The 14,163-nt window shown below is 37.8% G+C and overlaps 1 protein-coding gene across 2 annotated transcripts in view; it reads right to left on the reverse strand.

Annotated features, from left to right (window-relative positions):
- Window positions 1-14,163, reverse strand: part of GRID2 (glutamate ionotropic receptor delta type subunit 2) — a 1,349,856-nt gene that overhangs the window by 209,717 nt on the left and 1,125,976 nt on the right. For both annotated transcript variants that reach the window (XM_033857390.2, XM_033857389.2), the window contains one exon: window positions 8,959-9,154. In XM_033857390.2, coding sequence (XP_033713281.1) covers window positions 8,959-9,154 — 196 coding nt within the window. The remainder of the gene's footprint in view (window positions 1-8,958; window positions 9,155-14,163) is intronic.

The raw sequence follows: 14,163 nt of genomic DNA on the forward strand, positions 1-14,163 counted from the left end.
CACTAATCATCAGAGAATTGCAAATCAAAACTATAATGAGGTATCACCTCACATCAGTCAGAATGGCCATCATCAAAAAATCTGCAAACAATAAATGCTGGAGAGGGTGTGGAGAAAAGGGAACCCTCTTGCACTGTTGGCGGGAATGTAAATTGATACAGCCACTATGGAGAACAGTATGGAGGTTCCTTAAAAAACTAAAAATAGAACTACCATACGACCCAGCAATCCCACAACTAGGCATATACCCTGAGAAAACCATAATTCAAAAAGAGTCATGTACCACAATGTTCATTTTAGCTCTATTTACAATAGCCAGGACTTGGAAGCAACCTAAGTGTCCATCGACAGATGAATGGATAAAGAAGATGTGGCACATATATACAATGGAATATTACTCGGCCATAAAAAGAAACAAAATTGAGTTATTCGTAGTGAGGTGGATGGACCTAGAGTCTGTCATACAGAGTGAAGTCAGGAAGAGGAAAACAAATACCGTATGCTAACACACATACATGGAATCTAAAAAAGAAAAAAAAATGGTTCTGAAGAACTTAGGGGCAGGATAGGAATAAAGATGCAGACATAGAGAATGGACTTGAGGACATGGGGAGGGGGAAGGGTAAGCTGGGATGAAGTGAGAGAGTGGCATGGACATATATACACTACCAAATGTAAAACAGATAGCTAGTGGGAAGCAACCACATAGCACAGGGAGATCAGCTTGGTGCTTTGTGACCACCCAGAGGGGTGGGATAGGGAGGGTGGAAGGGAGATGCAAGAGGGAGGGCATATAGGGATATATGTATATGTATAGCTGATTCACTTTGTTGTACAGCAGAAACTAACACACCATTGTAAAGCAATTATACTCCAATAAATATGTTTTAAAAAAAAGGAACACCTGAAATGATTTAAGATATTCAGATGCCTTCCATTCCCCAATTAAGATTACAATGGGTAGAAAGGGTCAAAAGGTACAAACTTCCAGTTATAAAATAAGTCATGGGGATGTAATATACAGCATGGTGACCATAGTTAATAATACTGTATTGCATATTTGAAAGTTGCTAAGAGAATAAACCTTAAAAATTCTCATCACAAAAATACCAAATCTGTAACTATGTTGATGGATATGAAGTAGACTTACTGTGGTGGTCATTTTGCAATATATATAAACATTGAATCATTATGTTGTACACCTGGAACTAAGATAATGTTATATGTCAATTATGGCTTAAAAAAAGGTACAATTGGTTGGACATTTAGGTTGTTTCCATGTCTTGGCTATTGTGAACAGCACTGCAATGAACATTGGGGTGTATGTATCCTTTCAAACCATGTTTTTCACTGGATATATGCCCAGGAGTGGGATTGCTGGATCATACGGTAGCTGTATTTTTAGTTTCTTAAGGAACCTCCATACTGTTCTCCATAGCGGCTGTACCAATTGGACAGATGAATGTATAAAGAAGATGTGGTACATATATACAATGGAATATTACTTAGCCATTAAAAAGAATGAAAGTATGCCATTTGCAGCAACACAGATGGACTTGGAGATTATCATACTAAGTGAACTAAGTCAGACAGGGAAAGACAAGTATCATATGATATAGCTTATATGTGGAATCTAAAAAAAATATACAAGTGAACTTAGTTTCAAAACAGCAGACTCACAGACTTAGAGAATGAATTCATGGTTACCAGGAGGGAAGGGTTGGGGGGGAGGAGTAGACTGGGAGTTTGGGATTGACATGTACACGCTGCTATATTTAAAATAGAAAACCAACAAGGACATGCTGTATAGCAAAGGGAACTGTGCTCAAATACTCTGTAATAACCTAATTGGGAAAAGAATTTGAAAAAGAATAGATACATGTATATGTATAACTGACTCACTTTGCTGTACACCTGAAACTAACACAACATTGTTAATCAACTATACTGCAATATAAAATAAAAATTTTAAAAATGATACGATTGGAATTTTAGTGGGATCCAAGAATCCACATTTTTTTTTTTTTTTTTTTTTTTTTTTTTGCTGTACGCGGGCCTCTCACTGTTGTGGCCTCTCCCGTTGTGGAGCACAAACTCTGGACGCGCAGGCTCAGCAGCCATGGCTCACGGGCCCAGCCGCTCCGCGGCATGCGGGATCTTCCCGGACCGGGGCACGAACCCGTGTCCCCTGCATCAGCAGGCGGACTCTCAACCACTGCGCCACCAGGGAAGCCCAGCATTCACATTTTTAACGGACTCCATCTTGCCTAACTAAAACTCCGATCTTATCTCTTACTTCTCTGCCCTACCACCCCCTTTTCCTCCCACCCCCTTGCACTCTGCTCCAGCCACATTGGTCTTTTTGACATTCTTCTCCATCACGTCAAACTAGCTTCTGCCTTGGGAATTGTGCAATGTTCCTTCTGCCTGAAGTACTTCCATCCTCCTTTTCTCCCCACTATCTTCATGGCTCATAAACTGTCCTCTTTCACTTTCTCAGAGATGTCTTCTGAGACCACCCACTATGTGATGGCAACATCCCTCTTCTTGCTTCTGCTACCTTTCATTCTTAGTCTTCCAGTTTTTCTTTATAGCCCACATTTATGTGCTTGTCTATTGTTTTCTCTCTACTACAGTACAATGTCCATTTGGGCAGGGACTTTGCTTATTTTGGTGTGCCTCCCAGTGCCTAGAACAGTTCCTGGTAAATAACAGGTGCTCAATGAATATGTGTTGAATGAGTAAGTAAAACAACAGGTTCAATCCACCCAGTTTTTCAGCCAGAGATGAATAAATTGAGTAGGCTTACTTCACCACTGAATAGTGTCTGGAATTTTTCTTTCTGCTCCAGTCCTCTAAAATCCTTAATATTGGCCCATGTGATATGATCAGTCTTTTGTTTTGGCTTTCATTTCAACACTCCAGTTTTCCAGCTAAGATTAAAACTGGGCCCTGAAGCACAGTGGCTTGGCTGGAGCCTTGATGCCCGACCTGTACCTTGTCAAGTCCCCTTCCCCCATAGTGCTCTGGGACTTAAGCAGACAACCTTACAGATTGATGTTATCTTTCTGGTTGAATATGGCTGCTGCCAGCACTGCTACCCACTTCCTGTGGCCATAGCATCCACCACAGTTTATATCCCCTTTGAAATATATAGTCTGAAGTATTATGTAGTTATCACTGGGATCCTTTGGCTAGGACAGGAGTTATCCTACCAGTACTGACCTTCTTCTCTTCCTTAGTAGTCTTTATTGCTGAGGTTGTAGAATAATTTGTCATTCACCCCCTGAGACATAACAGGCTATCAGGAAATGAACACTGCCCTCTTATTAACCAGGGACTTTTCTATTTCAGTGCTACACAGAGATCCTTTACTCCTGGTCAGATGCTTACCTGTGATGTAGAAGTTTCTCTATCGATTCTTAAAAATTACCTGTCCTGTGTTCCAGTCTCTCCCAAAATAATCTGATAGACTAAATTCCATTAATGTGCTAATGTTAATAGTTACTTAAAATCATAGTCTTCCAAGATGTACTTGGGTTTGAACAGGGATGGTTTTCCATTGCTGTAGTTTCGGAACGCTGCCAAGTCACCATCGTGGCCTCCTAACTGGCTTCCAGCTTCCACACTGTCACCTCCAGTTTTTCTCAATACACCAGCCATATGATTTGCCAAAGTATGAGTTAGATCATGTTACGTACTCTCTGTTCGAAACACTCCTAAGTTTGGGGGCTTCCCTGGTGGCGCAGTGGTTGAGAGTCCGCCTGCTGATGCAGGGGACATGGGTTCGTGCCCTGGTCCGGGAAGATCCCACATGCCGCGGAGCGGCTGGGCCCGTGAGCCATGGCCGCTGAGCCTGCGCATCCGGAGCCTGTGCTCCGCAACGGGAGAGGCCACAACAGTGAGAGGCCCGTGTACCACAAAAAAATAAAAATAAAAAACACTCCTAAGTTTCATATCTCACAGAGAGTAAAAGTCCGCTTAGAATGCCCTATATGGCCCTGTATGAGCACTTCTCAGACTTAAGCATGCATGTGAATCACCTGGGAATCTTGTTAGAATGAGATTTCCATCCAGAAGGGTGCAGGTGGGGCCTAGGAGTCTGCATTTCTAACAAGCTCTCAGGTGATGCTGATGCTGCAAGTTCACAGGACTAGCTGCGAGTAACAAGACCGTATATGATATGTTTCCTCCCTACCATCTGGCCCTCTACCTCTCTGACATTGCTGCACTCCTGATATTACCCTTTATTTCTAGAGCTACCCTAGCCCCCTTCATAGTCTTAGAACATTCAGGCATGTTCCCACCTCAGGGCCTTTGCACTAGCTGACCCTCTGCCTGGAAACACTTCACCCAGATATACACCTCTCTCTCCAAAGCTTCTTAGTGAAGCTTTCCCTGGCCATCTTATCTAACAAGGCACATCATCTCCATTTCCACGTCCCTCTTCTTTTCTCTCCAACTCTGTTTTACTCCTTAACTCTTCTCACTGCTGAAATACAGCATATTTATCTTATTTATTGTCTGCCCCCTCCACTAGAATGTAAACTCCATGAGGCATTTTTTTTTTCATTTATGTTCACTCCAGTGATCAAAACACTGGCTGTTTTGATCAATAAATAATTGTTGAGTGAATTCATTAAAGAACTCAGTTATATTTTTCAAATCACATTTTTTCCTACTTATGCAAAACATCCTAGGAAGAGGAAGGCAGAAACATTTCTTGTAGTTTAATTAGGCTAGTGTGGTACAGGCAAAGTGTCTCCCAAGAAGAGCAGATCAGAACTCATTTACCTAATCCTCACTTATACAGGTTTCTTTGGTATGAGCAGAATATCGATGTTAGAAGCAACCAGGATCTACCTTCAAGTAAGAGAAACTTAATGAGGCTGGCAGCACAATTAGAAACAAGCACAACCTGAGGGATTAATGGGATCTATTCAAAGTTACACCTAGATTGGGAGGATTGTTTTCACAGGGATGCAGTCTTTGCTGAAAGGGAGTTACTATATATATGAATTCCTGTCAAAGGTGGAAGTTTGGTCTTTTGCGGAATATTGACCTAGAAGACCTCTGAGGTCTTTTCTCCCTGCACAAATTAGAAATCAGTGACAGAGAACAGGAAGCTGCTGTGTGAGATGTGTGTGCAAGACCGGTTACTTGAGGAAGAGTCCATCAGCCACATTCCATGTCTTGTAGTTCTCAATCTCATGAACTCCAGTGAGCTTTAGCAGGTGAGAGGTTATTGTTTGTTGGTTGGTTGGTTTTGTGTTTTAATGAAAGCTGGCTAAGACCTTGAAAACTGAACCAAAATACATTTTATTATAACTACCTAGTCTCTGTCTAATCAGTGTTCAGCTCTCTCTGATATTGGTTGAAAGAAATATGTACAATCAGCAAATTTCACTTTGATATTTTCCATTATAAATTAATAAAAACATTCTTCACTACTCCTCTAGTAAATCCGAAAACTGAGTACATGGGGTGTAATAAACACCTGGGGACATGATTTGCAGTTTTAAAATCATAAGCCCTCTTTATCAGCAGACTATCAGGGAATAGAAACTGCTCTCTACTTCTTTTACTGCATTATCTTTTTTATTATGTCATAATTTTAGGTTAACCTTAGGAAATACCAAATAATAATTCTTTGTAATAACAAATCACTCACACATACATTCTTTCATATAAACTTCAGGATCATCTTAAGAGTTTAGTATTCTAATCGAACTATTTATTGATGCTTTTACATATATATATTTAATAATGACAAAAACCGTAAGAGGCAGAAATTCTCAATATGATGATAAAAATTCTGAGCCTCAGAGATTTTAAGTAACTATTCACATTTACATATTTTACTTAAAAAAATGAACTGGATATACACCTAGGTTGTATGTCTACAAAGCCCAGGCTTTTAATTCTCACACTGTGATAATTCTACAGCTGAGTAGAGTGAGTCTTAGAGAAACCAAGTGATCTGCCCAACGTTACACAGCTGAGAACTGGAAGAACCAAGAAAGAAAACTAGATAGTTTTTTTCTAAAACTAGAGCTCTTTCTACTCTTCATAATAGCTTTTTTTTTCTTTTAATGTATGACATTTAACAACAGCATAAGAAACACTAGCCCAACTTGAAAGGTGATGGAATGGCTACATATTTAAATAAAAAGAAACATGAAAGCCTAAAGAGTAACTAAATTTCTCAGCATATGCTGCAAGACTGTCAATAGCTGAGTCTAAAACAATTTTATTTCATAGAATCTCAGGAATTTTCTCAGTGTGAATATTTACAGTTTATTTTTACATTTACACATGTGTCAAATTAAATTCCATATGGTCAAATAACTTAAATTTAAAAAAAAACCCAGAAAATGTAGGAAACTGTATGTACATACTTAAAAGTTAAGAGGTTTTCTTAAAGAACACTGAAGACCTTAGAAGATATATATGTATATCTTACATACATGACTGCTTAAAGCTTCTATGTAGCAACTGATGTCCTATGTCTCTATGATTTATATATTATATTGAAAATGCCAGGATGTAGGAAGTGTAACCAGTTTGTATTAATACCAGGAATGAAGGGTAATGGTGTGTCTGTGTGCGTGTGTGTGCGTGTGTGTGTGTAAGAACACGGGAATAAAACGAGGTCTTATTTACTTGACTGGCTACTTCAGAAAGTTACAAGTTTCCTATGGTCTCACTATTTCTATTCTTTGCATACTCTTACCCAATTCCCATATATCAGTTACAGAGACCTTGAAAGAGAAAAATGAATCATGACATTTCCCTATTTCAGTAGCATTTTTTGCCATTCAAATAAAATCCAAGTTCTTAACAATGGGTAAGGTCCTACTTGATCTATCCCCTGCATACTAACTTCATTCCACATTTTCTCATTCGATCGTCTCCAGTTCATGCTGATTTTAAATTGGTTTCTTGAATGGACCTTCAGACCTTAGCTTACACTAAGCATTGCCTGGATGCTTTGTCACCCTCTCTTCTACATGATCAGGCAGATCATAGATAATATCCTACGTCCTCTGGGAACTTACCTGATCACTGTTTCTCAAATAGATTTCCTTCTTAATTTCTACAATAGCACCTTATTTGTCTTTTTGATAGCATTTGTCACAATTTAAGTCATTTTGTTTGATCATGTATTTTAGTTTCCTTTTCTCTCTCTCCCACCAGACCCTGTATTTCATGAATCCAGTGGTCATTCCTCTGTGGTTGAGTTTACCTCCAGTTCCTACCTCAGTGCCTGGTACATAATTGTTACTTAGCAAATATTGGATGAATGAATGAATAAATAATGAATTGGTGAATATGTATGTTTAAAAGTTATTTTTATTCTGAATCTGTATGTCTGGAGAAAAGAAAATGAATTTTCTCTGGAATGCTATGGTATAGAAAAAAGTTGTAAAGTGTGAGGAGCTTTGGATCTAAAATGGATAGAAATACAAATTGTGAACTTCAATTTATACTTATACGCAAGAACGCAAAATTGTTTTTAACAGTAGACAATATGAAGGAAAATAACTCTTCCCCAAACCATTATTCTGAGGCTTAAATTCATTCACATACAATGAGTACCTAGTAAATCCTAAAATCTATCCTCCCTTCTCCCCCAGACAACATATAGTATAGGTCCATTCACCTGCCCAATCTCACCTGCCCCCCACTGCATGCCCCCAGTAATTGGAGGGTACTGTGTTTAATTTCTAAAAGCCAATGGGCCTCTGGACAAAGACAAGAGGATCAATACCTGGGCCCTGGGAAACTGGGATTAATATAATAAGGATGAAGGAATTAGAGGCCATTGCTAACATTTCAAGGACATTCTCTTATTTTAAAAGCATCATTAGTACTTGCAAAGAGGTTTATGTCACCATTGTCAGTTTTAAAATAATGATATCAATGTAGTGACTGACAAATTACCAGGGTGATGCTAGGGAACCATCACAATAGCAATAGCAGATAAAGGAAAACATATGAAAAGGCACAGAATAATGCTAGATCCTGTGGCAGAATAACTTTTATAGTCATCAAAACATTCTCCAACATGGTATTATTGAGTTTGCCTTTTGAACAGAGAACTCAGACTTGGAGTCCAAATTATTCTGCTGTGAAAGGTTACAGAAAAAAAGTATATACCATCATTGATGCTGTTATTAGACATTCATTCAGTCATCCCATAATTACTTATTGAATGTCAACCCTTAGGATTTTCACTGTAATAGCCACTGGGATAATTTTAAGCAAAAATCATTCAGTTCTCTCATGGTGGTTGATGGGGTCTGAGGAAGAAAGAATTACTTCTGTGTAGAAGTTTATAAACCACGGCCCAGAATAAAAACTAGCTTCATGTTTTTTACACAAAGGACTGCTTTCTAAGTTTTTTTTTTAAATAACTTCTAAATGATGGTTTTATAAAAATAAGATATAAATAAAGATTTTCACTTTTGGAAACAGAAACAGACTTTTGTAGAAACTTCATTTGTGGAGAAGATTAACTTTTACTCACAGAGAGCTTCACATAATCATAACATAAACTTTTCATCGAAAAACAAATGCAGTGTAGAAAATACCCTGAATCATTTGAAAAAACTGGATAACCTGAATGATATTTGGAATGGGATTTGTCAAAATCTTTTCAAGTCCTCATGTGTATATGTCCCCGACACTGTTCTGAACAAAATAGCAGTTCATGTTTTCTAGCTTTGGAATTCCACTGGAAAAGGATCCTTTAGAAACACCACAGAAATGTGTCAATTCCCTCTACTGGTACAGCGAGTTACCTCAAAATCTTCTTAAATCAATAAAAGGTATAATTTAACTGAAAACTCTATGTCAAAGTTAAAATTTAAAAAAGGAAGTAAACCAGACTCAGTTTAGCAATTCCAATATGGGGGACAGAATGGTAGACTATGAATGAAGAACTATGGCCAGTACCTTTTGAATGCCTGCTTGGGACTCCAGAACGTTATTCTCTGATCCATTGCTTCGGTTGATCATCCGCCACATTTGGGAATACATGCTGTCCCTCTCAAAAGGATTCATTCCCTTCATGCGAACATGTTCATATACCGCAGAGTCCAGGACTGTGCCATAAGGGATATCTGTTTGCTTGGAAAGGTCCTGGAGAGACCTTGATTATTGGGAGAGCAGAGAGACACAAGAAAGAGTACTGAATATTTTCAAGTGGAAATAAAGTTAAAAGAAGCAAAAAGTAATATATGTAAATACAAACGTCAAATTGCTTTTCTTATTTTGTTGTTTCTTAACATTAAGATGTAATATATAAGGAGAATTGTTTTAAGAGTGTATGGCTCTTACATAGATCATGAGAAGACAAAAATCATTACTGAAGGAAAGGTGGAAATTTCTAGTGATAGGGCAATGCTATTTTTGTTTTCACTGTGAAAAAACATCTAGCAATTCCAAAGACAAATTAAATTACACTGCTAGATAGTCATATAATCATTTAGTTTTTTTAAAATGTCAATATGTTACAAGCCTTAAGCCTATGTTCTTTTAGGTGGCAAGGTTTAAATATTTTTATAAAATAATTACGTTTTGTATAAACAACATATTTAAGTAGATGTATACTTAAAAATTAGTATTTGTAAGAGTCATTACTTATTGAGTGGCTACTACATACATGCTAGGCAGTTGGCACACAGTATCCTTACAGCAATGCCTCATGCTCAGAACTATTTCACCCATTTTGTAGGTAAGAAAACTTCAGTAGAGGGAATAAAGGACTAGCTCAGTGTGGCACAGTCAGTGAGGGATAGAGATAGAATTCAAATGTAGATCTGACCAGCTCTCAAAACCATATTATTTCTACTGCAAGATGCTGACTCTTCTCTGTATTTATTTTGCTAGATTTGCTTTAAGTGGTTGTGTGTGAGTGTGTGTGTGTATGTGTGTGTGTGTGTGTGTGTGTGTGTGTGAGAGAGAGAGAGAGAGAGAGAGAGAGAGAGAGAGAGATTTCTATTTGTATTCAAATAGAATAAATTTCATGCTTTTGGATAGCTGAATATGTTTTCAGCTTTCTCTTTTACAGAATAATGCTCCAGGATTTCCAAATCAATCTTTGAGTTACAGATTGTATCTACTTGTCCCAGGTTATTCGTCTCTAAATTGATGGTCGATTTCCTTATATTTGAGTTTCTGAGCCACTCCATATTTTCTAACTTGGAGAACCAATTACCACTTCACTGGAACTCATTGAATTTGTGTAGGTGTCCAACCCTAATGACTGACATTTAAGAACAAATATGTGCCTTTGGAATACTGTTCAAAATTAGATGCTGGCACGCTTCAAACTCACTAACCTCTGAGAATGGGAGCAGATGCTTTGAAGCACTATAGTATATATTGAACAAGAACAAATACCCACAGCCCTCCACAATCACAGGCTATGAATGTCATGTTACGTTTACCTCTGACCTTCTGGTCTGTTTCTAGATGGCGTTTGCTAATGATTTCCTGGGGGTCTCTGCAACTAACACTAACATTGGGCAAGAGTATTGGGAATACTCTTGCAGGTCACCGTTTCCATCATGTGCAAAACTGTGTGGCAAACAATACATTATGTGTAGTGTTTGTTAGAGGAATATTTGTGACAATTTCTAATGATAGCTTTCAGCAAAATTTAATCTGCATTTTATTGAGTTTTATGTTGCTGGTGTGTATCATGTACTCTAAGGAAAAGAGTGAGATCATGGTAATTCCTTTCTGCTCTACACTTCTACTGCATAAAATTATGCATTTAAAAATTACTATTTGAAGGGAAGAATTTTCTGGAATACCCTACAACTATTGAGCTAATTCTACCATTTGTAAAAGCTAAAGTGAAAGCATAAATAAATAGTGAGGGGAGCTTCCCTGGTTGGGCAGTGGTTAAGGATCCACCTGCCAATGCAGGGGACATGGGTTCAATCCCTGGTCCTAGAAGATCCCACATGCCGTGGAGCAACTAAGCCCAGGCACCACAACTACTGAGCCTCTGCTCTAGAGCCCGCGAGCCACAACTGCTGAAGCCGGTGCTCCTAGAGCCCGTGCTCTGCAACAAGAGAAGCCACCGCAATGAGAAGCCTGCGCACCGCAATGAAGAGTAGCCCCCGCTCGCCGCAACTAGAGAAAGCCCGTGTGCAGCAACAAAGACCCAACACAGCCAAAAATAAATAAATAACAAAAATAAATAAATAAGTTAAAAAAAATAATGAGGGCAGAAGCAGGAATAAAAGTGAGCTACAGGTAGCTAGGGTGCAACCTAATACCAGAGTGACAGGGCATTTGGTAGGAACATACCATAATTATCTTGGTAATAGTATAGCAATAAGAATTTTGTTTCAAACGAACAATTTACTTCTTATTTACTAATGTTTCCAGTAGTAGGAGTAAAACTATATTCAAAACATTAACATTTTAACATATTTCCCACTGTTTAGCAATGATGTAAACTGGTTACACAGGGGGAAGAAATGAAACTTATCAATACAGGTTACGATAGCATGCCTCATTCACTCAATATCTATAAATACAAGGGCAAGGTTAGGTAGATGTACAGAGCTTGCACTTTCTAGAACCTAAAGGTGTATGGCTAGAGAAGGTCATGTTAGGATTCATCAGAAACCCTCCCAGGATACGATTGGCTCCTTGCTGCCTAGTAGTTCTGGCAATCAATCTTGATTATAACTTTCAGAAGGTTTCCACTTGGTGAGATCATAGTGTAGGGGTGAAAAATGTTTATGCCTATATCTAAGTATATAACTGGTTTGCTCAAATAGTCATACTAGTAAAATACTGCTAAATAAATTAATACTCCTTCTTAGCTTTCTGTGAAAAGAAAATTGAAATCATGTGTTGGGATCTTTAACATAATCAAGTTTCCGTGCCATAGTATCACCTTAAATGTTAGCTTTGAACTTGAATTATAATACAAACAGGTTTTTAGCTGGCAAAACTGTTCTGTACACACAAAAATTTTTAAACAGTATCTTAAAATGTTCCCTGTGTGAAGTTCTTGATGTCAGAAAAAGCAGTTTATTTTCAACGTAATTCAAATTTAGAATAGCAGAGCATTTTGTAACTTAGAGCAAAGGTATGTTCCCTCTGGCTTCACTTCTGATATCAAGTTCAGCTTATAAATTTTCCATGAGATCTGCCTGCAATAAAAATTATAGTTTGTCTGATTCAGTGTTGTTCCTTTATAGTACACCAAGATAGCACACCAAAGGTGACAAAAATAAAATAAAGCAAAATGAAGTGAGCACAAATAGCTTATTATGCAAAGAAGAAAGCTGGTTTAGGAGCCCAACAGAGAAAGGGGGTACCTATTATAAGTACTAATTTTGTTATTTTCACGCTCATAATATTTTAGATCTGCAGAAATGCTATGGCCTATATTATGAGGCCCTAAAAGAAATCAAGTAGGTTATTCCGCAAGTGGTAATCCTCAAGAACATTATATCTTAAGGTCAACATCTGAGTGGATATTATTTAGACATGCCAATCATTGGCTTAAATGCAAAACAATTATAAAATAATCAACAAGCCCCTAATACATACATTAATTTACCTTGGCAAATATTGACATTTCCTTTTTTAACAATTGGCAATGTTTACCCAGGCCACAGAAGAAATGGGAAAATCTAGAGAATTCTAGAAAAAGAGTTAGCTGTGAATATACTCATACTAATATAGTCTATCTTTCTACCTAACCACACAAAGCCTACACACACTCACATAAAATTCCGCAAATGATCAATTCTGTCAATCTATTACATCTGAGCCCTCCTCTTCCAACCCCACACTCGGACTCTTGCACATAGTAAAAATGAGTGTCCACAGCTACACATGGTGAATGCTAAAAGAAAGCAAATGCTTTCCCACTCTAATCAGTCTTATTTTCTCAACATCTTACTGAGAGTCTTTTATTTCTTGTACTGGTGTCCTATACGACTAGCGACCCATGGATACTAAACAATACTGTCTGATAGGTAAGTGGTATTTAACTATTTGCTTAAACATCACATATACTGAGAAACTGTAATTTAGGACACCTCTGTGGAAGTAAATTTTAGGAATTTGGGTGGATCTAGGCTGATTACAAACTCTTTCCATGAGAAGAATAAACACTTAAAGCCCTTCAAGTATTGGAAATTAATTTTAATACATGTGATAGTCTGATATTAGCTATATCTGATAGCAATAGCTTTGATATTGGGTAGGTTAGATTTTAAAGGCAAGCAGGTCTGTTATTTGTGAGCTGTGTAGTATTAGGTAGTAGCTCTTAACCTTACTTTCCTCATCTATAAATGGAGAGAGTAACAGGGTCCTCCTCAAAGAGTGATTAGTGATCCTGTCATATCAATATTCAATCAAGCTATCGTTTTTATACAAAGATTATTATTATAATAATTCCTCACCTTATAATGCCCTTTTAATGATTTTTAATGGATTGTGTGTGTGTGTGTGTGTGTGTGTGTGTGTGTGTGTGGGGCAGGATGACTTCTTATACTGTTAACGAGGAGATTCATGAATTGGAGTTGAATTAATGTCTCATCTCCTTTCCAAGTACAAGAATGTATGACTCTAAGATACTAAACAGTAACTTTCTTCATAGCAAATTCTTTGGGACATTTATACGACTTTGCTAATGAAATTATCTTATAATGAATGTGTTGCTACTTACATTTCTAAAGCTGTCAACTAGTTAAAAATCTAATGCCTATACCCTCTGCAGTGAACTTTCACTCATATTTTTACCTGTTTTCCTTTATTAAGAGAATAGCTCTTACCTACATAAACTGTAAAATAACTCTCATAGGCCTTTCTTTTCCATCTACTCTCCATTTCTCTGTTTCTCTCTCTCTCTGCCTGCCTGCCTTCCTTCCTTCCTTCCTTCCTTGCTTGCTTCCTTCCTTCCTCTCTTTCTCTCTCCCTTTTTCTTCTCTCTCTTTTTTTCTTTCATATTTGAGTCTGGTTGTATGTTATGCTCACCAACAAAGGACAAGAGTGAGCTGCCAGCTTTAGCTGTGGGGAATTTTACGTCTGATCCCATTTTTAACGGATTGAAACACGTCGACTCAAGTTATCACATCAGAAGGATTTTTCTTCAGGGGGAGAAAAATGGAACGTGGTTGA

This window comes from Tursiops truncatus, chromosome 5 (assembly GCF_011762595.2).
Source record: "Tursiops truncatus isolate mTurTru1 chromosome 5, mTurTru1.mat.Y, whole genome shotgun sequence".
In the NCBI taxonomy this organism is placed as follows: domain Eukaryota; kingdom Metazoa; phylum Chordata; class Mammalia; order Artiodactyla; family Delphinidae; genus Tursiops; species Tursiops truncatus.